This window comes from Alnus glutinosa, chromosome 9 (assembly GCF_958979055.1).
Source record: "Alnus glutinosa chromosome 9, dhAlnGlut1.1, whole genome shotgun sequence".
Lineage (NCBI taxonomy): Eukaryota > Viridiplantae > Streptophyta > Magnoliopsida > Fagales > Betulaceae > Alnus > Alnus glutinosa.
Genome location: NC_084894.1, coordinates 23,784,338 through 23,811,850, shown reverse-complemented (window position 1 = coordinate 23,811,850; position 27,513 = coordinate 23,784,338). Strand labels below are relative to the sequence as shown.

Below are 27,513 nucleotides of genomic sequence, written 5' to 3'. Positions count from 1 at the left end.
ATAGAGCATGAAACGATTAAATGGATTTTTTTTTTTTAAAAAAAAGTAAATACACGGACTTATTACAATTACATTGTTTTTTTTTTTTAAAAAAAAACATATATTTAATAGTGATTTTAAAAGCCACATCAATTTTGGGAGTACACAAGGAGGACATGGGTCTTCTTGCTAGCATTAATCAGTTATTCGATGTTTACAAGCAAAATAATGCTAGAAGGAAAACCCGTGTCTCCTTAAAATTGATGTAATTTTTAAAATCGTTATTATATTAAAATTCAATAGTGGTCTATCACAAAATCAAATCAAGCGTCAATAATGACAATAATGAGCAAATAAAGTTGCCATGCGACGTCAACTTCACTTGTGATTCAAATAAGAATCTTCCTAGAGAAAGTTAAAATATTTAAGAGAAGCGCTGCATATTTTTAAATTTTTTTTTTTTCAAAATTTGGTTATCAAATATTGTGTCACAATCTCATGTGATTTATTATTTTGAAAATACCGCTTTTGAGAATAAAAATTTGAAAAGTAAAGCATTTCTCAGTGTGGTATAATAAATGTGAGCGAGAGAAGATTTGAACTTGATTTAGCTTTACTTGTAAGTAGTTATCTTTTTTTTGTTTTTTTTCAATTGACATGTCAATACAAGAGGGGTGAGAGAATTCGAACTAGTAACTTCTGCTTCATGATGTGTGGTCTTCAGCTGATTAAACTATTCCTTAAATATATAAGTTGTTATCTTAAAAGATTATTAACGATGGCTCGTTGTCTGTTCACACATATACATCAACATTTAATTATTTTCTGAAATGTTAAACTCATGTATCCATTTACTTAATCAGACAAAATAAAAGTTGGGCAATAAATTAATATAGCGTGCAGTGGCGATAAATAAAGGCTACGTTACGTACGTACCAATTGATTTAATTTGATATATGGTGGTTGGCGTTTGAGGCAATTATTATATATATATGTCACATTAATTTCCTGACTTTTCTTCAATTCTTCCAAAACGTATGACAGGAGCTAATTAAGTAAAAGATCTCTCTTCTCTTACTTCATATTCTTCCTCTTGCTCGGCCACGTGCGACGACTCAGAGTTACAGGTCAAAAAGTCGTGTTCGCGGAACTTTACTTGCCTGATTCGTGGCCACAACCCCCGGCTATATATTTAATCACACACATCCTGAATCCACCATTAATTAATATCAGTACCACCTCTTCCATTCCCTGCAATGAGATCGCTTGCGGTTTTTTCGTGGCTTTTCTTGATGCCCATTTACTCACTTTTCTTAATTAGCATTTGTGTCTTTGGCGTGTCTGGCCAATGTTTCGGCAATCAACAGTCGTTGTTGCTGCAACTGAAGAACAACCTTACATTCGATCCTGCTATGACGTCCAACAAACTTGTTCAGTGGAATCAAAGTATTGATTGCTGTTCTTGGGAAGGCATAACCTGCCATGAGGGACGTGTTATTGGTCTCGACCTGAGCAGTGAATCCATCTCGGGTGGACTTGACGATTCAAGCAGCCTCTTCAGTCTTCAGCATCTCCAGAGCCTGAATTTGGCTTACAACGACTTCAACTATTCTCAGATTCCATCACAGTTTGACAAGCTGGCAAATTTGAGGTATTTGAATCTATCAAACGCTGGTTTTGCAGGACAGATTCCTATTGCAATTTCGCGTTTGACAAGGTTGGTTACTCTTGATTTATCTGGCAATTATGACACCTACAAAGCTGCTGATTCCCTAGCACTTGAGAATCCAAATTTAAATATGCTCGTTCAGAACCTTTCGAAGCTTATCGAACTTCATCTAAATGGTGTAGTTATATCAGCCCAAGGTAAGGAGTGGTGTCACGCCTTATCATCTTCATTGCCAAATCTGAGAGTGTTGAGCTTGTCATACTGCAATCTTTCAGGCCCTATTGATTCGTCACTACGGAATCTTAAGTCCCTCTCAGTTATTCATTTGAATGGTAACGACTTTTCTTCTCCAGTTCCAAATTTTTTTGCAGATTTCAAAAATCTGACATCTTTGAAAGTCTCATCTTCTGGGTTGAATGGAACATTTCCCAAAAAGATCTTCCAAGTTCCAACGCTACAAACTATTGACTTATCATTGAATATGTTTAGTGGATCAATTCCAGACTCATTGGCGAGCCTCACACAATTGGTCTATTTGGACATGTCATCGAACATGTTTAGTGGATCAATTCCAGTATTTAGCATGGCCAAGAATCTAACCGACCTAAACCTTTCTTCAAATAATCTTATTGGTCAGATTACTTCCACTCAGTGGGAACAACTTTTGAAATTGGAAAATCTTAAATTGTATAGAAATTCACTGAATGGGAATATTCCAGTTTCTCTATTTTCCCTTCCATCATTGCGATATTTAGGACTCTGGTCCAACCAATTTTCTGGTCAACTCAAAGAATTTTCCAATAACCTAAAATATATTTATTTGGATAGCAACCGGTTGGAAGGACCAATACCCATGTCTATCTTTGAACTTCGAGGTCTTGAAGGCCTATCACTTGGTTCAAACAAATTTAACAACTCCCTAGACCTTAGTGTGATTCAGCCGTTAAAAAATCTTTCATACCTTGATCTTTCTCACATCAACTTGTTGACTGAATATAATGATTTTAACCTTTCGTTATCCTCGGTTCAGCTTAATATATTAATTCTCGCTTCTTGCAAGTTGAAAAAATATCCCGATTTTTTGAGAAACCAATCCAGTTTATACTTTCTAGACCTTTCAAAGAACCAAATCTATGGAGAGTTACCCAATTGGATCTGGAGACTTCCTAGTCTTCAATCTCTAAATCTTTCTTATAACTACTTGAAGACTCTTGAAGGACCTATCTCCAATATCTCTTTTTTTATTGAAAGATATCTAGACTTTCGCTCCAACCAGTTCCAAGGCCAACTCCCAGTTCTCCCACCTGTCAGCTACTTGGATTTCTCCATGAATAATTTTCATTCTGCCTTACCAGCTAGCATCGGCCAGTCCCTTGAATTCGCATATTTCTTTTCAATTTCAAGTAATAAATTGTATGGGAGTATCCCTGGATCAATATGCAAAGCTACAAATCTTCAATTTCTCGATCTGTCTGATAATTACTTCAGTGGCACAATTCCCCAATGCTTGATTAAGAATAGAAATCTTTGGGTGTTGAGTCTAAGGAAAAACAATCTCAACGGTACAATTCCTGATACATTTCCGAAGTTTGGTTATTTACAAACTTTAACTGTCAATAAAAACCATCTAGAGGGAAAGTTACCGAAATCTCTTAAGAATTGCCATTTATTGGAGGTCTTGGACATTGGGAACAACCACATCAAGGATACCTTCCCATTTTACTTGAAAGGATTAACCATATTGAAGGTTCTTATTTTGCGATCTAACAAATTATATGGGCCCATTGGTCATCTAGAGCTTGATGCCCCTTGGCCGATGCTTCAAATCATGGATGTAGCTTCAAACAATTTTACCGGCCACCTTCCAATTGTACTCCTTTCTACTTGGATGGCGTTGACAAATCATGCACATGAGGCGCACTCAAAGCTCAGTTACCTCCAAATTGAGATGGGTAGGAGATATTATCGACATACGGTAACAGTTACTAGCAAGGGCTTAGAGGTGGAGCTGGTGAAGATCCTAACTATCTTCACCACCATTGACTTTTCTTGCAACAACTTTGATGGTCCTATACCTGAAGAAATTGGAGAATTCACATTGTTATATATTCTCAACTTGTCGCATAATGCCTTTGCAGGCCAAATCCCAGCATCTCTAGGGAAATTGAGTAATCTTGAGTCATTAGACCTTTCAAGTAATAAGCTTTCTGGTAATATTCCTGTGCCACTTGCCGATGGTCTTATTTTCCTAGCAGTTCTCAACCTTTCGTTCAACCAATTGGTGGGACAGATTCCATTCATCAAGCAATTTGCTACATTTTCGGAAAATTCCTTCAAAGGAAACGAAAGATTATGTGGTTTGCCTTTGAAATCACAGTGCTCACATGAGGAGCCACGATTGTCACCTCCAACGTTTGAAGAACCTCATAAGAGTATGATCGACTGGAATTACTTAAGTGCTGAACTGGGATTTGTTTTTGGGTTTGGATTTGTAGTTGGGCCCCTTATGTTTTGGAAGAGATGGAGGATATGGTATTACAAACATGTTGATGACATTCTTTTCAAGATCTTCCCTAAACTGTATCTTGGAAATGAATATCGTCGAAGACCAGCACTCAACAGTCAGCAGCCAAGGCATTAGTTGTAGTTATGATCAAACGCAACACCTCCAGGTTTGTCATGAAAATCTCTTGCTTTTTTCCTTTCAATATAAATCAAAACAAAAAATTGATCCACATAATTGGATCCCCACGTTTTCTTTAAGGCATGACTGTAATGGCAAATGTAACTTTACACATCAACCCAAATGAGGAACGCCCACATTTCCAAGCATCTTATTTGCATATGGGCTTTCATAGGAATCCAAAATGCCTTGAATCAAATGGCCTCTTATGACCATTTCTGTGTGTCTCGAACTCTAGGCTATTCACAACTCTTAATTATTGACATATCTTTAATTATTAATTAATTGCAGTGACTCTGATGCAGCTAGGGGGAAATGTTCATTGAAATTTGTATAATGTATTTAATGTATACTTTTTATTTTTTTCTTTTTTGGATGAATTAAAACTATTATAAACCAAACTCAAAACGTTTACAACCCTCCAGTGAAGATTGGAACTAATTCTCAGACAGAGAATAAGAACAAACCCATCAGACTGCTACAAACAGCAGCTACTAAACTCAGAAACAAATTACATGTGTAGCAAAACTACAATCAATTATTGAATGTATACTTTATCAATCTTCCACGTATGTGTTTCTACTGTCGAAGAGTTGGATTAAAGATTCATAGAAATTTGAAGTGCAATAGCTGTACTTAATTTTTTCACATTATGCACATTATTCTAATCCCCATAAGATCACTTGTTCTTCTCCCTGTGCAATTATATTGGAATATGCGACCTTTCGATTATTGTGATTGACCATTGATTATGTGAATATAACAACTTCTCTTTTTAGGTTCTGTTTTTTAACCGGTGCATAATTTTATAATGGTAAAGTTCATATACCTTCTTTAAACTATTACCCAATTGATAATGTCTCCTTAAACTTTAAATTTGGACAATGTCTTTCTAAACTATTAAAAATTGTCAATATTCCCCAATGACGAAAATACCCTTAATAAAATAAAAAATAATAATAATTAAAAAAAACTAAAAAAAAATACAAATAAACCAAGGGTGGCCAAATTTAAAAATTAAAAAAAAAAAAAAGAAAAAAAAATTATTTTTTGGAATTTAAATGGGTATTTTTGTTTTATTAAAAAAATTGTAAGGTTATTTTTGTCTTTTTTTGGCCTTTGAGGGATACATTGACAATCTTTTGGTAGTTTGGGGGGACACTGTCAATTATGTGGCAGTTTGAGTGGGGTATGTAGATTTTTCCCTAGCTATTTAATATTGCCTCAGTCTCGTGTTAGAGTCCAATAAGGAATAAATCTCCAATAAGGGGTTTGATTCCCCTTCTTCTAAGTATAGTTAGAGTCCTAGTCTAGAGTTAATTGAGTCGGTCTTAATCCTAGTCGGTCAATTGATAATACATTTTATTGTGTTTCTAAATATCACAGTTCTCTTAAAGTAGCCATTAAAAGTCACAACCCTCTTCAACGAGCCCATTTATCATTTTCATATGTTTTGTAGTAGTTAGTGTGCATCAAGTTCATTGTGCAATTATTCAATTAGATCGTGTAAAAGAACTTTTGGTTGATACTGACTTACACCAATATTGTATGCCTGATGACTTGCAGAGATAAGTTGCTCCAAGTTTACTCTGAATGAAGTTTGCTAAAGTGTGTAAGGCCTCTTCGGTGACAGTTATGCTCAGTTGCTGATATACACATTTATGTGTAATAATTTGCACTACTTTTGTCATGTTGTCTGGATTCTAATTATTTTCCCAGTTTTTTATTGCTACGTTTTAGTGTTGCTTGTGCTTGAAAAGCATGTGGACTGAATCCTACTCAATAAATAATTAATGAAGAATATCTCTTCTAACTCTAATGAAGCACCAACAAAATACAAATATAAATATTTGATTAGATATCTACAACTCTTCTCTTTGACAGATTGAATGAAAATTGTTTCTGGCTCCACTAATCTTGTGCTCTTTATTTAGTTCAAATCAGACCATTGGATTGGGAAAGTATTGCATCTGGGGATTTTCAGTTTTAGACCATTGGATTGAGAAAGAAATTTCAATCACCTAATATGCACTGACCTCCTCAAGGAGTCTTGTTTCCTGTCTATTCTAGTTTGGCTGTCTTAAAATTAAATTAAATTTAAAATGCGGCTTCTATTCCTATAGTTTAGCAGTCTTAAATTCCTAATTATTTTCAAAAGTAAATTATACATGAAAATCCTATATTCTTGAAAAATTTTAGAAATACCTAATTATTTCAAACATGAAAATAGTTACATTTCTGAAAATTCAAATGACTAAGCATCAAATTTTTTAAAAATGTAAACACAAAAAAAAAATGTTGAATTCCGCTAACCAAACCAAAAGTTATTGTTTTCCTCAAGAACCGGTAGGAATTCCCCCACCTCCACTTGTTTTCCCCATTCCTCCTTTCATTCTAGAATTCTGCTTTTTATGACCCAACGTTCAAATTTTTTTTTTTTTTTCACATTCTTTGTATCGTTGAGAGACTTTTCGAGGTGCGTGTCATTTCTTGTGCCTTTTTTGCTTCGGTTACGTTTTATAAGGCCCTTACAGAGAGGACTTGGTCATTATTTGTATTTTTTGCAGTATTTTCATTTTAAAATTATTGTTGGGAAGCTTACCCATATTTCGGTGTTTTGATTCCCAATTCGCTTACAAAAAGAAGTTAAAATTCTGTCTGAACACGTTGTATTGGTATATGGTGCACCTTCATAGAAAGCCCGAGTCGTAATACTCTTATCATGTAAATTGTCTGTATATATATGAAGTTAATCCTTACATAAATTTCAAAAAAAAAAAAAACAAATTAGGCGTCAATGGTGACAATCACGTGTGATTCGGTGTGAATATATAATCACATTCCTAAAAATCCAAATTACTCAACCGCAAATTTCTCCAAACGTGTGAATAAAGGTCTCTCTTCTCTCTTACTTCATCGATCTTCTTCTTCTTGGTCGGCCACTTAATTATATTTTCATCCATATATAAGTGTCAAGAGTTACTGGAACTTTTCTCGCCTCATCCTCCATCATTATATTTCATCTATATATTTACTCACACACAAAACAAATTCATACCATCCTGAATAATCCACCATTAATTAATATCAGTACCACCTCTTCCATTCCCTGCAGTGAGATCACTAGCGGTCTTTTTGTGGCTTTTCCTTATCCCCATTAATTACTCACTTTTCCTAATTAGCACTTGTGTCTTTGGCGTGTCTGGGCAATGTCTCGGCAATCAGCAGTCCTTGTTACTGCAATTGAAGAACAACCTTACATTCGATCTTGCTATGTCGAACAAACTTGTTAAGTGGAATCAAAGTGTTGATTGCTGTTCTTGGGAAGGCGTAACTTGCCATGAGGGATGTGTTATTGGTCTCAACCTGACTAATGATTTCATCTCGAGTGGACTTGATGATTCAAGCAGCCTCTTCAGTCTTCAGCATCTCCAGAGCCTGAGTTTGTCTACTACTTCAACTCTTCTCATATTCCATCACAGTTTGACAAGCTGGTGAATTTGAGGTATTTGAATCTATCATATGCCAAATGGATCTCTTCGAACCATGGTGCTTAGGAGAGCAAATTTTTCTGGGACATTGCCACATTCTATTGGCAATCTTAAAATGTTGTCAACAATAGATCTTTCGAATTGCGATTTCAGTGGATCAATTCCAAACTCAATAGCAAGCCTCACACAATTGGTCTATTTGGACATGTTATTGAACATGTTTAATGGATCAATTCCAGTATTTAACATGGCCAAAAATCTAACCTACCTAGACCTTTCTTCCAATAATCTTACTGGTCAGATTACTTTCACTCAGTGAGAAGAACTTTTGAAACTGGAATATCTTTCCTTGGGTGGAAATTCACTGAATGGGAATATTCCAATTTCTATGTTTTCCCTTCCATCATTGAAATAGTTAGATCTTTCTTACAACCAGTTTTCTGGTCAAGTCAAAGAATTTTTCAGTGTTTCTTCTTACATACTAAAACGTATTTATTTGCATAAAAACTAGTTGGAAGGGCCAATACCCATGTCTGTCTTTGAACTTCAAGGTCTTGAAGGCCTATCACTTGGTTGAAACAAATTTAACAACTCCCTGGACCTTAGTGTGATTCAGCCGTTAAAAAATCTTTCATACCTTGATCTTTCTCACATCAACTTGTTGAGGGAATATAATGGTTTTAACCTTTCGTTATCCTCGGTTCAGCTTGATAGATTAATTCTCGCTTCTTGCAAGTTGACAAAATTTCTTGATTTCTTGAGAAACCAATCTTACTTATCCTTTCTAAACCTTTCAAACAACCAAATCGATGGAGAGTTACCCAACTGGATCTTGAAACTTCCTAATCTTTCTTTTCTAAATCTTTCTTATAACTACTTGAAGACTCTTGAAAGACCTATCTCCAATATCTCTTTAATTGCGGGATATCTAGACTTTAGCTCCAACCAGTTCCAAGGTAAACTCCCAATTCTCCCACTTGTCAGGTTCTTGGATTTCTCCATGAATAATTTTCATTCTGCCTTACCAGCTAGCATTGGCCAGTCCCTTGAATCTGCATATTTCTTTTCTATTTCAAGTAAAAAATTATATGGGAGTATCCCTGAATCAATATGCAAAGCTACAAATCTTCAATTTCTCGATTTGTCTGATAATTATTTTAGTGGCACAATTCCCCAATGCTTGATTGAGATAAGTGGGCCTCTTCTTCAAGTGTTGAGTCAACAATCTCAACGGTACAATTCCTGATACATTTCCAAAGTCTTGTTATTTACGAACTTTAGTTGTAAATAAAAACTATCTAGAGGGAAAGTTACCAAAATCTCGGAGAATTGCCATATATTGGAGGTCTTAAACATTGGGAACAACCATATCGGGGACACCTTCTCATTTTATTGAAAGGATTAACCGTATTGAAGGTTCTTATTTTGCAATCTAACAAATTATGTGGGCCCATTGGTCATCTAGAGCTTGAGTCCCCTTAGCCGATGCTTCAAATCATGGATGTAGCTTCAAACAATTTTACCGTTCACCTTCCAATAGTACTCCTTTTCTACTTGGATGGAGTTGACAAACAGTGCACATGAGGCGCACTCAGAGCTCAGTTACCTCCAAATTGATATGGATGTGGTATATTCAGGGGCGGAGAGAGGGGGGGTCGAGAGGGGTCAAATGCCCCCCCTCACCTCTCAAAAATTTTCTCTACTTTTGAAATTTTTTTTTCGAAAATCTTAGTTGCCCCCCTTCAAAAACTCATCAAGGGGCAAAATTTTTTCAAGAGGATCAAGTTCCATGAGTCACACCATGTTATGCCATTTTTTAACTGGTTTATTAACTTAAAACCATTCACCACAGCCCAAAGGTGAAAGAAGATAAGGTTGAAGACGAATACGCATATTTTTTTTACTTTGATAAAAACGCACCGGTTTGTTTTTAACAAAACGCAGCAGCCGTTTAACCCTTCACTCAAAAGAAAAAAGATAAAGGATTAGACTTGTTAAATAAGGCAATTTCCGTGGAGTAGAGGAGGACACGTCTACTTCTAAAGTAAAAAGTTTTCATGGGACTTGTTTTCAAGTCTGACAATAATGACAACATCATTAATTTTATTACATCAACACCAATTGATTTTATTTTTTTTTATTATTTTTTTATTATTTTTTTATTTTTGGAGCTTTTTCTTGGTATGTGACGTTTGTTTCCAAAAGCTGGGTATTGGGTTTTAAAGGCTAGCCTTTAGGCCATATATGTCCGTTCTTTTTACTAAAATTTTAGAAAGTAGGGTGCCGATAATTTATTTATTTATTTTTTTTCGAATTTTACAATTTGAGATTTCTTCTTACAGTTACTTTCTACTTAAAGTTTTCAACAATTTCAATTAATTGTTTAACTATTTTGTTTTAGAGCTAGAAAGGTATGTAATTAAATTTTTACATTGATTAAGTTTTTATATATAAATTGTTCTTTTAAATTAAATGTTTAACTATTTTGTTTTAGAGCTTGAGAGGTATGTAATTAAATTTTTCACATTGATTAAGTTTTTATATTTAAATTGTTCTTTTAAATTAATTGTTTATGAATATATACATAAACTTTTTGTTACATATTTTAATTGTATGAAATATATAATTGTAGTTACATGTGATTATAGAAAACAACAATAATTTCATAGAACTCTAATCAAATTCTAAACGAGCTCGTGTCGAGGTAGATTTAGTAAATCTGCTACGAGATCCTTGCTTATGAAAAAAAAAATATTATAATTATCATTTAAGTGATAGAGATTAAATTCGAAGAGCATATCCAAAAAAAAAAGGCTTGTCAACCTAATCATGATTTTCCAAAAACACAATTTGAAAAAATATTACATCGTTTTAATCGAGCATGGTTTATAGAATATGCTAATTGGCTAGAATACAGTATAAATTAGAAGATATTGCGTGTAGGAGGAGACTCGTTTGTTACTCAAAGGTTTAAAAAAATGACAAAAGAAATTGTAAGTTATATTTATATATTTTAAGCGATAATTAAATTTTGTTGAATTATTTATTTATTGTGTTAATTATATTTTTTAATTTTTTTTAACTTTATTTTTTTAAAAAATCTTGACCCCCTCAACTAAAATTCTAGCTCCGCCACTGAGTATATTATCAAGATACGATAACAATTACTTACAAGGGTTTAGAGATGGAGCTGGTGAAGATCCTAACTACCTTTACAACCATTGACTTTTCTTGCAACAACTTTGATGGTCCTATACCTGAAGAAATTTGAGAATTCACATTGTTATATATTCTCAACTTGTCACATAATACTTTCACGAGCCAAATCCCAGCATCTCTGGGAAAATTGAGTAATCTTGAGTCACTGGACCTTTCAAGCAATAAGCTTTCTGGTAATATTCCTGTACCACTTGCAGATGGTCTTATTTTCCTAGCAATTCTCAACATTTCGTTCAACCAATTGGTGGGACAGATTCCATTCATCAAGCAGTTTGCTACATTTTCGAAAAATTCCTTCAAATGAAATAAAAGATTATGTTGTTTGCCTTTGAAATGACAATGCTCACAAGAGGAGCCACGATTGTCACCTCCAACCAGGGGCGGAGCCACACTATGGCTTGGGGGGGGCTTGGGCCCCCCCAAGCCAAAGGGCTCCACCAAAAAAAAAAAAAAAATCTTAAAAAAAAAAAGAAAAAATATAATTTTTACCCCTCTTCTTTAAAAAATTTGTAGTTTTGGCCCCCCCCCAAATTATTTTTTTTTCAATTTGGCCCCCCCAAAGCCTAAAAGCTGGCTCCCCCCTGCCTCCAACGACGTATGAAGAATCTCATAGGAGTATGATCGAGTGGAATTACATAAGTGCTGAATTAGGATTTGTTTTTGGTTTTGGAATTGTAATGGGACCCCTTATGTTTTGGAAGAGATGGAGGATATGGAATTACAAACATATTGATGACATTCTTTTCAAAAAATTTCCTAAACTGTATGTTGGAAATGAATATCGTGGAAGACCATCACTCAACAATAAGTAGCCAAGGCACTAGTTATAGTTATGATCATATGCGACACCTCCAGGTTTGCCATGAAAATCTCTTGCTTTTTTACTTTCAATATAAATCAAAATGAAAAATTGATCCACATAATTGGATGCCAGCGTTTTCTTAAGGCATGACTCGAATGGCAATTAAATGTAACTTTACACAGCAACCCAAATGAGGAATGCCCACATTTCCAAGCATCTTATTTGCATGTGGGCTTTCATAGGATTCCAAAATGCCTTGAATCAAATGGCCTCTTAATTATCATTATTTCTGTGTGTCTCGAACTCTAGGCTATTCAGTATTCACAACTCTTTATGTGTCTTTAATTATTTATTAGTTGCAGTGACTCTGATGCAGCTTGGGGGAAATGTTCATTGAAATTTGTACAATGTATTGAATGTATATATACTTTATCAATCTTCCATATATGTGTTTCTACTGTCGAAGAGTAGTTCGATTAAAGATTCACAGAAATTTGAAGTGCAATAGCTGTACTTAATTTGTAAACATTATGCATATTATTGTAATCCCCATGGCGAAATAGAGTCAATCAATATCAATGCCGTATGACTACAAATAAAGATTTAAACAAATGGGATTCATATGAAAAAACCCGATTAATTCATTTCGAAAAACAAAATGATTTTGAAATAGATTTATTACTAAATCAAAAAGAAAATATTAAAAAACAATATAGATATGATCTTTTTTCGTATAAATCGATTAATTATGAGGATAAGAAAGACTCATATATTTATGGAGTGCCATTACAAATAAATAAAAACCAAGAGATTTATGATACTTACAATACGCCTAAACGCAAACTATTTGATATGATGGAAGGTATTCGTATCAAGGATTATCTAGTAGACGATGATAGTATAGATATAGAAAAAAATATGGATCGAAAATATTTTGATTGGAAAATTCTCAATTTTTGTCTTAGAAATAAGACCAATATTAAGGCCTGGGTCAATATTGATACTGTCACCAACAGAAATAAAAATGCTAAGATCACTTGTTCTTCTCCCTGGGCAATTATATTATTGTGATAGACCTTTGAGGAACGTAGTCTTTGTAGGATTGATTAGGTGAATATGACAACTTCTCTTTTTAGGTTATGCTTTTGTAGTGGTGCATAATTTTATCATGGGTAAAGTTTATATACCTTCTTCAAATTAGTACTCAATTGATAATGTCTCATCTAATTTTAAATTTGGATAATGTCTTTCTAAACTACTAAAAATTGTCAATATTTTCCAATGACGAAAATACCCTTAATAAAATAAAAAATAAAAAATAAAAAACTAAAAAAAATACAAAACAACCAAGGGTGGCCAAATTTAAAAATTAAAAGAAAATTTTAAAAAGTTTTTCCTTTTTTATTTCAAAAAAAAAATAATAATTTTTTTTATCTTTTGGACTTTATAGGGGTACTTTTATTTTATTAAAAAAAATGTAAGGTCATTTTTGTCTTTTTTTGGCGTTTAGGGATACATTAACAGTGTTTTAGGGGGACATTGTTAATTGAGTAGTAGCTTGAAGAGGGTATGTGGACTTTTCTCTAATTATTTTGTATTGCCCTAGTCTCATGTCAAGAGTCCAATAAGAAATAGATCTCCAATAAGGGGTTTGATTCCTATTCTTCTTAGCATAGTTAGAGTCCTAGTCTAGAGTTAATAGAGTCAGTCTTAATCCTAATCAATCAATTGATAATGCATTTTACTGTTTTTGAATATCACGGTTCTCTCGAAATAACTATTAGAAGTCATGACATCCTTCAACGAGCCCATTTATCATTTTCTTGTGTTTTGTACTAGTTAGTGTGCATCAATTTCATTGTGCAATTATTCAATTAGATCATGTAAAAAAACTTTTGGTTGATATTGACTTACACCAATGTTGTACACTTGATCACTTGCAGAGATATGTTGCTCTAAGTTTACTTTAAAGGAAGTTTGTTGAAGTCTATAAGGCCTCTCAGTAATAATTTGCACTACTTTTGTCATGCTGTCTGAATTCTAATTATTTTCCCTATTTATTGCTATGTTTTAGTGTTGCTTGTGCTTGAAAAGCATGTGGACTAAATCCTACTCAATAAATAATTAATGAAGAATATCTCTTCTAACTCTAATGAAGCACCAACAACAACATACAGAAATAAATATTTGATCTGATATCTACTACTCTTCTCTTTGATAGATTGAATGAAAATTGTTTCTGGCTCCACTAATCTTGTGCTCTTTATTTAGTTCAAATCAGACCATTGGATTGGGAAAGTAATGCATCTAGGGATTTTCAGTTTTAGACCATAGGATTGGGAAAGAAATTTCAAACGCCTAATATGCATTGACCTCCTCAGGGAGTCTTGTTTCCTGTCTATTCTAGTTTGGCTGTCTTAAAATTAAATTAAATTAAAAATGCGGCTCCTATCCCTATAGTTTGGCAGTCTTAAATTCCTAATTATTTTCAAAAGTAAATTATACATGAAAATCCTATATTCTCGAAAAATTTTAGAAATTCCTAATTATTTCAAACATGAAAATAGTTACTGTAGAAGAATAGAGAGAAAATATTCTTATTCCTTTTGATAACTTGAGAACATAAGAACTTGATTTTGTGCCGTAGGGCTACATTGGTTAAATAGGAAAAGCCTAGAACCTAATTTGGAAAGAACTATCGTAATCTAATTAATACATATAAATCAGCCTTATTTATGTGGACAAATCTTCATAAAATCTTCAACATATTCACCAAAATGACCAAATCTTCAACACTCCAATTAAGGAGATAAATCAGGGATCCTTCTTCAATACTCCCCCTCAAGCTATTTCCTTTTTCAACAATTTCTGAAAATTCAAATGACTAAGCATCAAATTTCTGAAAAATGTAAACACAAAAAAAATGTTGAATTCCTATAACCAAACCAAAAGTTGTTGCTTTCCTCAATCAAAGAACAAGTAGGAATTCCCCCACCTCCACTTGTTTTCCACATTCCTCCTTTCATTCTAGAATTCTGCTTTCTATGACCCAACGTTCTAAATTTTTTTTTCTACATTCTTTGTATTGTTGAGAGACTTTTCGAGGTGCGTGTCATTTCCTGTGCCTCTTTTGCTTTGCTTAACGTTTTATACGGCCCTTACAGCGAGGATCTGGTCATTATTTGTATTTTTTGCGGTATTTTTATTTTGAGTTTGTTGTCGGGAAGTTTACCCATTTTTCAATGTTTTGATTTCCAACTCGCTTAGAAAAAGAAGAAGTTAAAATTCTGTGTTCGGAACACGTTGTATTGGTATATGGTGCCCCTTCATAGAGAGCCCGAGTGGTAATACTCTTGACTGACTCAGAATATTAAATACAAAGTCGATAGACTATGAGAAATAAATTTTATCATGTAAATTGTCTGTACATGAAGTTGATCCTTACATAAATTTAAAAATAAAAATAAAAACAAATTAGGCGTCAATAGTGACAATCACATTCCAAAAAATCCAAATTACTCAACCTCAAACTTCTCCAAACGTGTGAATAAAGCTGCCATGCCTGCAGAACCGGACACAGAAGAAGGATAAAATATTAAGGCCTCTCTTCTCTTACTTCATCGATCTTCTTCTTCTTGGTCGGCCACTTGTATTTTCATCTATATATAAGTGTCGAGAGTCACAGGTCAAAAAGTCGTGTTACTGGAACTTTCCTCGCCTCATCCTCCACCATTATATTTTCGTCTATATATTTACTCACGCACAAAACAAATCAATACCATCCTGAATCCACCATTAATTAGTATCACCACCTCTTCCATTCCCTGCAATGAGACTTGCGGTCTTTTCGTGGCTTTTCTTGATCCCCATTTACTCACCTTTCCTAATTAGCATTTGTGTCTTTGGCGTGTCTGGGCAATGTTTCGGCAATCAGCAGTCCTTGTTACTGCAATTGAAGAACAACCTTACATTCGATCCTGCTATGTCCAACAAACTTGTTAAGTGGAATCAAAGTGCTGATTGTTGTTCTTGGGAAGGCGTCACCTGTCATGAGGGACGTGTTATTGGTCTCGACCTGACCAGTGAATCCATTTCGGGTGGACTTGACGATTCAAGCAGTCTCTTTAGTCTTCAGTATCTCCAGAGCCTGGATTTGGCTTACAATGACTTCAACTCTTCTCAAATTCCATCAAAGTTTGACAAGTTGACGAATTTGAGTGATTTGAATCTAGCAAATGCTGGCTTTGCAGGGCAGATTACTTCCACTCAGTGGGAAGAACTTCTGAATCTAGAGACTCTTGATTTAAGTTACAATTCATTGAACGGGGATATTCCAGTTTCATTGTTTCACCTCCCATCATTGCAGGTATTTCAACTTTCCAATAACCAATTTTCTGGGCAACTCAAGGAATTTTCCAACATTTCTTCTTACAAACTACTACAGCTTGATTTGAGCAATAACGAGTTGGAAGGGCCAATACCCATATCTATCTTTGGACTTCGAGGTCTTGCAACCCTCATTCTTTCTTCGAACAACTTTGATGGCTCCAATTTGTTGGATGAATATAGTGGTTTTAACCTTTCGTCTTCCCACTGTCCCCCTTGGTTAGGCTTGGCTTCTTGCAAGTTGAAAAAAATTCCTGATTTCTGTAGAAACCAATCCAAATTATACATTTTAGACCTTTCAAGGAACCAGATATATGGAGAGATGCCTAATTGGATCTGGAAACTTCCCCATCTTAGATTTCTAAATCTCTCCTATAACAACTTGGTCACTCTCAAAGGACCTATCTCCAATATCTCTACTATTTTTAAGACAAGATCTCTAGACTTTCGCTCCAACCAGTTCCAAGGCCAACTCCCAGTTCTCCCACCTGTCAGCTACTTGGATTTCTCCATGAATAATTTTCATTCTATCTTACTAGCTAGCATCGGCCAGTCCCTTGAATTCACACAATTCTTTTCTATTTCAAGTAATAAATTATATGGGAGTATCCCTGGATCCATATGTAATGCTACAAATCTTCGATTTTTGGATCTGTCTGATAATTACTTCAGTGGCACAATTCTCCAATGCTTGACTGAGATGAGTGGGGCTCTTCTTCAGGTGTTGAGTCTAAGGAGAAACAATCTCAATGGCTCAATTCCTGATACATTTTCAGAGTCTTGTAATTTACAAACTTTAGCTATCAATAAAAACCATCTAGAGGGAAAGTTACCGAAATCTCTGAAGAATTGCCATTCATTGGAGGTCTTGGACATTGGGAATAACCACATCGAAGACACCTTCCCATTTTACTTGAATGGATTAGCCGCATTGAAGGTTCTTATTTTGCGATCTAACAAATTTTATGGGCCCATTGGTCATCCAGAGCTTGCCCCTTGCCCGAAGCTTCAAATCATAGATGTGGCTTCAAACAATTTTACTGGTCACCTTCCAATAGTACTCCTTTCTACTTGGATGGCGTTGACTGATCGTGCACATGAGGCCAACTCAAAACTCAATCACATCCAAATTGGTATTGGTAGTTTTTATTATCAAGATACCGTAACAGTTACTAGCAAGGGTTTAGAGGTGGAGCTAGTGAAGATCCTAACTATCTTCACCACCATTGATTTTTCTTGCAACAACTTTGATGGTCCTATACCTAAAGAAATTGGAGAATTCACATTGTTATATATTCTCAACTTGTCACATAATGCTTTCACAGGCTAAATCCCAACATCTCTGGGGAAATTAAGTAATCTTGAGACACTAGACTTATCAAGCAACAAGCTTACTGGAGAGATTCCTATGCAACTCGCCAATGGTCTTATTTTCCTTTCGGTCCTCAACCTTTCCTTCAACCAATTGGTGGGACCTATTCCATTTATCAAGCAATTTGCTACATTTTCGGAAAATTCCTTCAAAGGAAACGAAAGATTATGTGGGTTGCCTTTGAAATCCCAGTGTTCACATGAGGAGCCACGATTGTCACCTCCAACGACATATGAAGAATCTCATAGGAGTATGATTGAGTGGAATTACATAAGTGCTGAACTAGGATTTAGTTTTGCTTTTGGAATTGTAATGGGGCCCCTTATGTTTTGGAAGAGGTGGAGGATATGGTATTACAAACATGTTGATGACATTCTTTTCAAGATCTTTCCTAAACTGTATCTTGGAAATGAATATCGTCGAAGACCAGCAGTCAACAATCAACAACAGAGGCACTAGTTATAGTTATGATCAACGCAACACTTCCAGGTTTGTCATGACAAACTCTTGCCTTCTTACTTTCAATATAGATCAAAATGAAAAATTGATCCACATAATTGGATGCCAGGGTTTTCTTAAGGCATGACTCCAATGGCAAATGTAACTTTACACAGCAACCCAAATGAGGAATATTGCCCACATTTCCAAGCATCTTATTTGCATAAATGCATGTGGGCTTCCATAGGCCTAGGAATCGAAGATGCCTTGAATCAAATGGCCTTTTATGACCATTTCTTCACAACTCATTGTGTATCTTTAATTAGTAATTAGTTGCAGTGACTCTGATGGAGCTAGGGGGAAATATTCTGGAATTTGAGCAGTTGATAGTTCTTGTTTTCCGTTATGTTTCATTGTGCCTATTCTCTTGTCCAAAAGATTTTGTAGTGATTCACGTTAGAAATGTGAGTGTGAAATTTCTGCAAACACTTGTAATAGAAGAGCAGATTCCGAGAGGTGTAGGTGAAAATGACTTTTGATTGAAAGGATTAACTAACTCCTTACTTAATTACTTTCACTTGCAGAGATATGTTGCTCCAAGTTTACTCCGGAGGGAATTTGCTGAAGTCTCTATGATTTCTTTGATGTCGCTAAATAATTCACTGTAATTTCATGACGTTGTTAATCAAGATGATTATGAGTGTACCTCTTTGAATTCTAATTATATTTCTTGTTTAGTGCTTTATTTTAGTGTTGCTTGTGCTTGAAAAGCATGTTAGACTGACTTGGCTACGTAAAAAGCATGTTATTAGCTTAAATTTTTGGGACAAGTGGCGATTGAACATGGTATTAGTTTGAACCCTATCTCCTTCATTTAGCTTTCATTTTTCAATTAAATATTCAATATGTTGGGTCTCACATATTAAAAGAAAGTTTGAGTCCACACGTGAGAAGGAGTGCTAAAGAATTAATTAAATAATTAAATTTATCTCATTCTATCAACTTAAGCGTTTGAAACATGTGGTAATTTAACAAGAGGATGCTGCATCAGTTTGTGGAGGCTTTTAGTGAAAATATTAATAATTCAAGCATTTTTCAATAAACAAATACACTAGATGACTCATCTTGCACACAAAAATAAAATTTACATAACGCGACAAAATTTAAACCGTAGATGGAGAAGACAGAAAGCAGAGTCAACCATAGGTGAATGGTTCCCTTTTTCAATAAAGCATCTTTAGGGTATCGACGAAATGGTCATCATATATGAAATTAAATTTAAAATTTGTCTCTTTTTATTTCACATAACCATGTGCGTATACAGTATAAAGGGAGATTATATGTATTGATTAAAGAGAGATTGAGAGACTATGTATGATCAATCTATGAATGAGGATAGAATTAGAAATTTAACTTTAGGGACCAGATTATATCTTTTTTTTTTTATTATTTTTTTTCTCAAGGGCCAAAATAAGAGGAAAAAAAAAAAGACCTAAACTATTTTTTTTTTTTTAAAACAAATTTAAATATCAAAACCCTTTTTTTAACATTTTTTTTTTTTTGAGGAGGGACCACGTACGGCCCTCCCTTAAGTCTATCTCTCTATTTAGATAGGTTAGTCCATTACATAAAAAGTCTTGAGAAAGATATATATACTTTTTCAAACAACTACTCGATTGTCAATATCCTCTTTCAAAACTATTTATTACACCAATGTCCACTTAAACTACAAAAGAAAAATTTTCAATGTACCCATTTTGTTCCGAAAAAGACAAAATTGACCTTAACAATTTTTTTAAAACACAAAAATGCTCTTAAAAATTTGAAGAAAAAAAATTGGTGAAGACCCACTGCCTAGGTCACCATTTTTCAATTTTTTTAAATTTTTATTAAATGTATTTTTGTTAATGGGAGACATTAATTATTTTTATTAGTTTAAGAATTGACGCAATTTGGATATACATTAACAATGAAAAATTGCTTGAGAGGAGTATATGTATTTTTTAATTTTTTTAAAAAAAATCTTAAGATGGGATCCTTTGATTCCTTTCCTTTGGTTTTGAACACACTTTGATGATCTTTGGCAGAAAACGACACAAACAAAGCACGCATGATGTGTATTCCATGTAGACTGAGTCACTGAGGCAACGCGTTTTCTTGTCGTGGGGGGAAGGTCTTTGTCAACAAGTTGCTTTTTAAAGGCATGAAAACATTGAAAAGCAACTTCTTATTTTACTCGTATAAGGGGAATTAGATCTCTTCTTCTTTTTTTTTTTTTCTTTTTTTTTTTATTCAGGAGAGGGGATTCAAACTAGTGGCCTCCGCTTCATGAGGTGTGGTTTCCAGCCGATTGAACTACCCCTTGAGAACAAGGAGAATTGGATCTCTATGTGAAATTAATATTATTTATTTTAAAATGAAAGATTATGATTTAAAGTCGATACATCTATCGATGTATATATAGTCAATGTCGACATGTCTTTTAAAATTTTCAATAAAATAAAATTATACACGTTATAAAATATATTAATTTTAAAATAATAAATAGCATTTTTATGATAACAGAGAGGCACCAACACATCTTAATGTCAAATTGTATTAATAGAAAATAAAAATGAAATATATCATTCATGGTATTGCGCGCATATGTGCACCATCAATTACCTCAAAGACAGACCATAAAGCACGTTACGAGTTTTTCTTGACCTTTTCATTTTCATTGAAGTCAACCTCATTGGCTGGGTCAATATTATACTTGTCTCTGAGTCTTTCTACTTTACTTTTCTTTTTTCTTTTTTTCTTTTTCCTTTTTTAACGAGACAAAATGAAGAGATAAATATAAAATTAGTACATAAGATTAGCTTAAATTATAAACCGATCATTATCGTATCAAAAGTAAATTTAAAGGTTTGTGTAATGGAAAATAAATCTTGCACAACAGTTGTGCAACTGTTGGGCAAGGTCTTAAAGACATGGGGTAGGTTCCACCACATGAGTTCCACGTGAGACCTATCCCATGTCTCTAGAGTGGTGCACAACAGTTGTACAACTATTGTGCCCTAATCACTCCTTAAATAAGTTTCCTCAAAACTCAAAAGATCGTTGCAAGATGTGACTTCAACTTGTCTTATAAGCCTGAATAAAAATAAAATAAATAAAAAATAAAAACTTGTCTTATAAGCCATATAATTGAAAAGAAATACGATTTGTTTGTCGTCTCAAAATACAATTCTTGATCACTTTGTTCATATGGTATGGTGGTCCCGAGTTAGCTTTTGGGTTTTTTTTAAGTAAAAGTAAAAGTTGCAACGTGGACAAAGGTGGTCAAGAGTTGTGTTTTGGAGTGACAATATTTCATATCTCAATTGAAAAAGAATAATGATTCAATGCCACCTAAATATACAACTTTTCACCACCTTGCCTATGTGGCAAGGTGGTCCCCCACAACTTTTTGAGTTTTTTTATTTTTTTAAAATAAATTAAAGTGGGGGACCACCTTGCCACATAGACAAGGTGGTGAAAAGTTGTATATTTAGGTGGTAGTGAATCACTACTCATTGAAAAATGGGTCAAGCTATAATTTAGTAGTCGGATTAGATAGTTTTACTTATGGAAACTTCCTTGATCTTTAATCACATTTGAAAAAAATATACCTAAATTTTAAAAAAGTATCAATTTAGGGTATCAATCTTTCAATTCTAACCATCTGTTAGAATTTTTTTTAAAATCCTATCAAAATTCTCAAAATACCCATGTGTTTATTTTTTTAAAAAAAATTATAAAAAAGTATGAAAAATTCAGGCATAAGTATTTTTGTAAATTTCATTAAATTCTGACCAACACCTAAATCATAACAATTTTTTGTCTTTTTTTCCTACGGAATATTTTTTAAGTTTACATAAATTTAATGTGATGGCCATGTTAATTTGCGTTTAGTAATTCTTTAAACCATGTGTACGTTAATATGTAATGTTCAGGGAATTAAGGTTAGTTGGCAATGTTTGTTTTTTGAGATAAAGTAATAGAGATCCGAAACTTACATCCTTTCTTATGGATAATGCGATTTGTTAAACATTTGATCACACACACACACACACATATATATATATATATATGGCTCCTCATGTTTATATGAATAGCACCTCAAAACACTAATGTGTGTCTCAAATCTTAAGTTATTGGTGCAACAGCTCAGTTGGGTAGAGCACCTCACCAATACTTGCATTTATTCTATGCTATTGCTTCTTTCGAAGTAAATGCATATTTATCCTAGTTCATCTATATCTGAGACTATCTCTATTTTGATATTCAGTCTTTGCTTGTCTGCAGAGCCTCGGGATATGGCATAACAACAAGAAAAGATCTTGGATTTGCACATTTGTTGGTTTACTGCTGTGATGTTTTTGATTAATGTATCTAAGTCCAAATGGTATACTGATTTATGTTGTTACTACACATCGTGGATCAGACATAAGAATAGTTGCTTTAAGAATCATTAATACGGAACAACTTGTCATGGTAGATCTCATGCTGATGTTTGGCTCTGATGAGTAATCAGAAAATATTTTTTAGTAACTGTTTGAAGATTGGGCTGACCCATATTTCTGTTCTGTCTATCCTGTCATCGCCTTTCCCAAAGTATCAAAGCTTCATTGATATACTCCACCTTGTTTGACCACTACAATGCTCGCGGCAAGAACGTCATGCTTCCCGAAGTCTTGTTCGAGTGATTCAGGTTACCAACATTAGGGAATTTTCTGTGTTACCAACAATCATGCGAGCTAAACAGCTTACTACGTTTACTCAGATCACGAAATATGGAAAAAACGGTGATATCAAAGGGGCTGAGTCCATCTTCGATCGCATGCCCCACAAGAATACCATCTCTTGGACTGCCATGCTCACAGCATATGGAGAAAATGCCAAAACTGTCAAAGCTCGAAAAATGTTTGACGAAATGCCCGAATGAAGCACTGCTTCATATAATGCCATGATCACTGCATATATTTGGAACAATTGTATGGTAGAAGAAGCTTTTGAGCTGTTTTCTGAGATGCCCAAGCGTAATGCTATCTCTTATGCTGCCATGATCACAAGTTTTGCACGGGCAGGGATGCTTGACAAGGCCGAGAAGCTCTATTCTGAGATGCCAGTGAAGTGGCGGGACCCCGTTTGTTCAAATGCCTTGATAAATGGGTTTTTGAAGGTGGGAAGGTGGAAGAGGCGGGTTGGGTTTTTGAGGGTATGGTGGAAAGAGACGTGGTTTCTTGGAGCTCTATGGTTGATGGGTACTGCAAACGGGAACGGATAGTTGATGCCAGAAATTTGTTTGATATCATACCTGAGAGAAATGTCATTAATTGGACTGCAATGATTGATGGGTATATGAAGATAAAGAGTTTCAAAGATGGGTTTGAATTGTTTTTAGGCATGCAAGGTGAAGGTTAATTCAACTGCCTTGACTGTGCTGTTTGAGGCTTGTGGCACTTTCGGTAGGTGTGGAGAAGGGATTCAAGTGCATGGATTAGTTTCACACATGGGATTTGACTTTGATGTCTTCTTAGGAAATTCTATCAAGACCATGTATTGTAGATTTGGTTGTATGGATGTAGCTACCAAGTTATTTCATCATATGAGTAGGAAAGATGTAGTTTCTTGGAATTCATTGATTGCAGGTTACGTCCAATGTGGCTCAGTTGAATAAGCCTTCAGGCTATTCGAGAGGATGGCAGAAAAAGATGTAGTATCATGGACAACCATGATTACAGGATTCTCTCACAAAGGGATAACTAGCAAAGGGATAACTGACAAATGCGTTCAGTTGTTTAAATTGATGCCTGAGAAAGATGATATTTCTTGGACTGCTGTCATTTCAGGGTTTGTGAATAATGGGGAGTATGAGGAGGCCTTCCGTTGGTTTATTAAGATGCTTCAGAAAGCAATCAGGCCAAACCCTCTTACTTTGAGCAGTGTGCTAAGTGCTTCAGCCTGTATAGCAACGCTCATGTATTAAAGATGGTTATGGAATTTGATTTGTCCATTCAAAACTCTTTGGTCTCGATGTACTCAAAATGTGGAAATATGGATGATGCCTACCGGATCTTCACAAATGTCACTGCACCTAATATTGTTTCTTTTAACTCGATGATTACTGGGTATGCCCAAAATGGGTTTGGAGAAGAAGCACTCCATTTATTTCGGGAAATGCAGAATGAAGGTCAGGAAACAAATCAAATCACATTTCTTGGCGTTCCTTCAGCCTGCACTCATGTGGGATTTGTGGAAGAAGGATGGAACTATTTTATTTCAATGAGTTCACAATATAATATTGAACCAGGGCCTGACCACTATGCATGCATGGTTGATCTCTTTGGCCGAACTGGATTGCTGGACAAAGCAATTGATTTGATCCAGTCAATGCCTATTGAGCCACATTCTGGAGTTTGGGGAGCTCTTCTTGGTGCAAGCAGGACCCATATGCGTATTAACATTGCAAAGCTCATGGCTGAACACCTTATCGAATTGGAGCCTGATAATGCAACCCCTTATGTGGTCTTATCGAACTTATATTCTGTAACAGGGAAAAGGAAGGATGGGAATGAAGTCAGAATGACCAAGAAATCAAAAGGGATCAGGAAGAATCCAGATTGCAGTTGGATTATAGTGAATGACAAGGTTCATTTGTTTCATGCAGGAGACGAATACCATATGGACTTGGGAAGGATTAAGGTTACACTTTGGACCATTGCAGTAGAAATGCAACAGTTGGATTATAATAGATATTGACATGTTTCCTTTCTTTCTTTAAAATAACCTATATGTCACTAGAGGACTGGAGGTCATCACCATTAGTATTTCTTGTATATATCTTGGTTTTCTTCTGATTGTTATATTTGATTATTTGAGGCTATTATTGAGGCTTTATTTGAGAGGACAACAGAGACTCTTGGGTTGCTTTTCCTTCTCTTACTTTAACTGGAGGCTTGAGGAATTAAGTTAACAATTACAAGGAAAGACATCACTCTTTCAATGGGTAATGATGGTTTAATATACAGCTTACATCAAATTAGTTTTTTTCACTTCTCTCTTTGGGAACTTGTATGGGGCTGAAAGTTTTCTAAAGTTTTGAAGAAGACATCTAAGTTTTTACTGATGGGATTGGATTGTCATAAAAATTGTCCTTCTTGTGTGTTCTTCGTAGACCACATCCATGAGGATGCCTCAAGAGTCTGTTTCTCTATACAAATGCCTTGAAGCCTTCTTAAAGGAGGAACCTTTAGGACCAGAAGACATGCGGTTAGTGTGTACTCTCATTTTATTTTATTTTTCGTTCTAGCTCTAAATTTTTTTTGTTCTTGTTGACAGTTATTCTCGACTTTGTTTGGTGAATGAGAATGGGTTTGGTCCTTATACCACTACAAACCTCTTTGACTTATTCTTATGCAAATCAAGCTGTTATTTTATTCCACTTTGTATAATTACTTTGCTCTATATGTCACTATAGGTACCGCCCTAGCTGCAAGAAGCCTAGGCAAGCCTTCAAAAAGCTAGATCTCTGGCGATTGCCTGAGATTCTTTTGTTCATTTGAAAAGGTTCTCATACGACCGATATTTTAAGAATAAGCTATAAATGTTTGTTGATTTCCCAGTTGATGAACTTGATTTCTCAACCTACATTGCCCACAGGAATGACCAGTTGTCTAATTGCTACGTGCTGTATGCAATTAGTAGTCACTATGGAGGTTTGGGTGGCGGTCACTATACAACATCTGTTCATGTAAGTGGTGTTTCTTCTGTTTTGGGACTTCATTCATTTATTTATTTATTATCAATTGCTGGTTGCTAAGTACCTTTTTAATCTTTGATTCCTGAAGGTGGGACTAAATATAGGATGTGTACCATAGAGATAATCCTTCTTCGTGGACACCATTACGATTATAGGGCTTTATCATTGAAAGGTTTCATTCCAACCTACATAAGTCTGAAACTTTTTGACCTATTTGGAAATTTGTTGTATAGAACACAAGAGTGATGTTCTAAAATGATAGGATTATTGCTGAAAATTTGGATGCTAGTCCAATATATATATATACTTTTCGCCTAAGCAAATAGCATGCAAAAAGATCAAAGAACAAGGCTAGACAACATCAAACCAGTAAGAAACAATGCCACTAGAAGACAATAAAATTGGAAATGGACTAAAAGCCGCAAAATGCCCGGCACACAACTCTCTACCAAACAACCCTTGCCTTCCCTCTCCTTTCTTTCTTTCTCTATCTAACGTTTATTTGTTATGATTTCTCCAATCTTATTGTTGTTCCATTTGAGTTGCTGGTCACGTGATGTCATATAACGTAAGTTTCGAATCTCTTCTTACCCTTCTCCTTAGTGCCAATTACTTATCAATATATATATAACTGAAGGGGATGAAAGTGGTGTATTAGAAAAATTAAGTACCATAAGAGATGTGGTTAGAAACCGATGGATGTGATTAGAATTGGCACAAACCATAGGGGGTTTAACCAAATTCATTGTTTTATTGGCAAAAGGAAATATTCATTTTTCTTAAAGCATCTATATGGTGCCCATACATCTTTAGTTTGACACTTAGGGTTATCATGCTGCCCTTTTAAGTGTATGGCTAATAAATAACGACTCTTGTTAGGAGCAATGATGGAAGATGTTGCTGTAATGAGAGGAGACAAACTGATATTGAGAGGGTTGAAGTTCCATGAATATCATGGGCCATGGGGTGAAGCCAGAAGAAAGGAAGCTGGGTCAGAAGTTCTTGGTGGACGTTGATTCCTAACCAATGTGATTGGCTAGGATTAAAAGCTGCGTTTGTTCCATGCATGCTAGCATTTTTCAAACACTTGGTAGGCGCGCTTTTTCTTCTTCTTCTTCTTTTTTTTTTTTTTTTTTTTTTTTTTTTTTTTTTTGTAGTGGACATACCTATTTTATTTGCGTTTCATAATAGTAACAATTGCCTGTAATTTGGAGACTAAGCCCCTCGAACAGTTCATTATCTTTTTCAGTATTTTGCATTCATCATCTTTTTTCTATACATTCCACATCAATCCATTTCTATTATACGCATCATAAAATATAAAAATCAAAAAATAAAACCCTGTACAGTGTGAGTGACTGAAATTCTTGCTTAATTTTCAATTAATGGAGATGGTCTTGAAATCAATTCTATACCCATATTCCCTTTGAACTCAAATATAATTTGCATATGTAATTATACTGTACGTGATCGTTGTACTATTATTTAATTTGGTAGTCCGATTTGCCAAAAGCCTAGGATATATATGCTAGACTCCAGAATTTTCTAAACTTATAATTTGGCTGCTTTTATATAACTGAAAGAAATTGTAAATGGTGAAACTTTTGCTTAAGTTTTATTGAATACAATGTATAAGGAAATACATCATTACACTTAAGGTAGAAATACAGAAAATAATCTATGTTAGG

The 27,513-nt window shown here is 34.6% G+C and overlaps 2 protein-coding genes and 1 pseudogene across 3 annotated transcripts; all 3 read left to right on the top strand.

The window, feature by feature from the left end:
• Positions 1-1,199: 1,199 nt before the first annotated feature.
• On the top strand, positions 1,200-6,043 carry LOC133878257 (receptor-like protein 50). The gene is made up of 2 exons (XM_062316790.1): positions 1,200-4,320; positions 5,898-6,043. The coding sequence occupies exon 1, from the start codon at positions 1,236-1,238 to the stop codon at positions 4,287-4,289; it is 3,054 nt and encodes a 1,017-aa protein (XP_062172774.1). The 5' UTR covers positions 1,200-1,235; the 3' UTR covers positions 4,290-4,320; positions 5,898-6,043.
• A 9,543-nt stretch (positions 6,044-15,586) lies between these two features.
• Positions 15,587-18,888, top strand: LOC133878701 (receptor-like protein 40). 2 transcript variants are annotated; one of them, XM_062317291.1, is made up of 2 exons: positions 15,587-18,090; positions 18,624-18,888. In XM_062317291.1, the coding sequence occupies exon 1, from the start codon at positions 15,673-15,675 to the stop codon at positions 17,557-17,559; it is 1,887 nt and encodes a 628-aa protein (XP_062173275.1). In that variant the 5' UTR covers positions 15,587-15,672; the 3' UTR covers positions 17,560-18,090; positions 18,624-18,888. The 2 variants fall into 2 exon arrangements, with proteins under 2 accessions (XP_062173275.1, XP_062173276.1); XM_062317292.1 differs by having other exon boundaries at positions 18,170-18,888.
• Positions 18,889-22,813: 3,925 nt separating this feature from the next.
• On the top strand, positions 22,814-26,972 carry LOC133876870 (pentatricopeptide repeat-containing protein At1g53600, mitochondrial-like; annotated as a pseudogene).
• Positions 26,973-27,513: the final 541 nt, after the last annotated feature.

What these genes read in the sequence shown, in the direction of transcription:
- LOC133878257 (XM_062316790.1), top strand. Translation starts at nt 1,236, where the DNA reads ATGAGATCGCTTGCGGTTTTTTCGTGGCTTTTCTTGATGCCCATTTAC.
- LOC133878701 (XM_062317291.1), top strand. Translation starts at nt 15,673, where the DNA reads ATGAGACTTGCGGTCTTTTCGTGGCTTTTCTTGATCCCCATTTACTCA.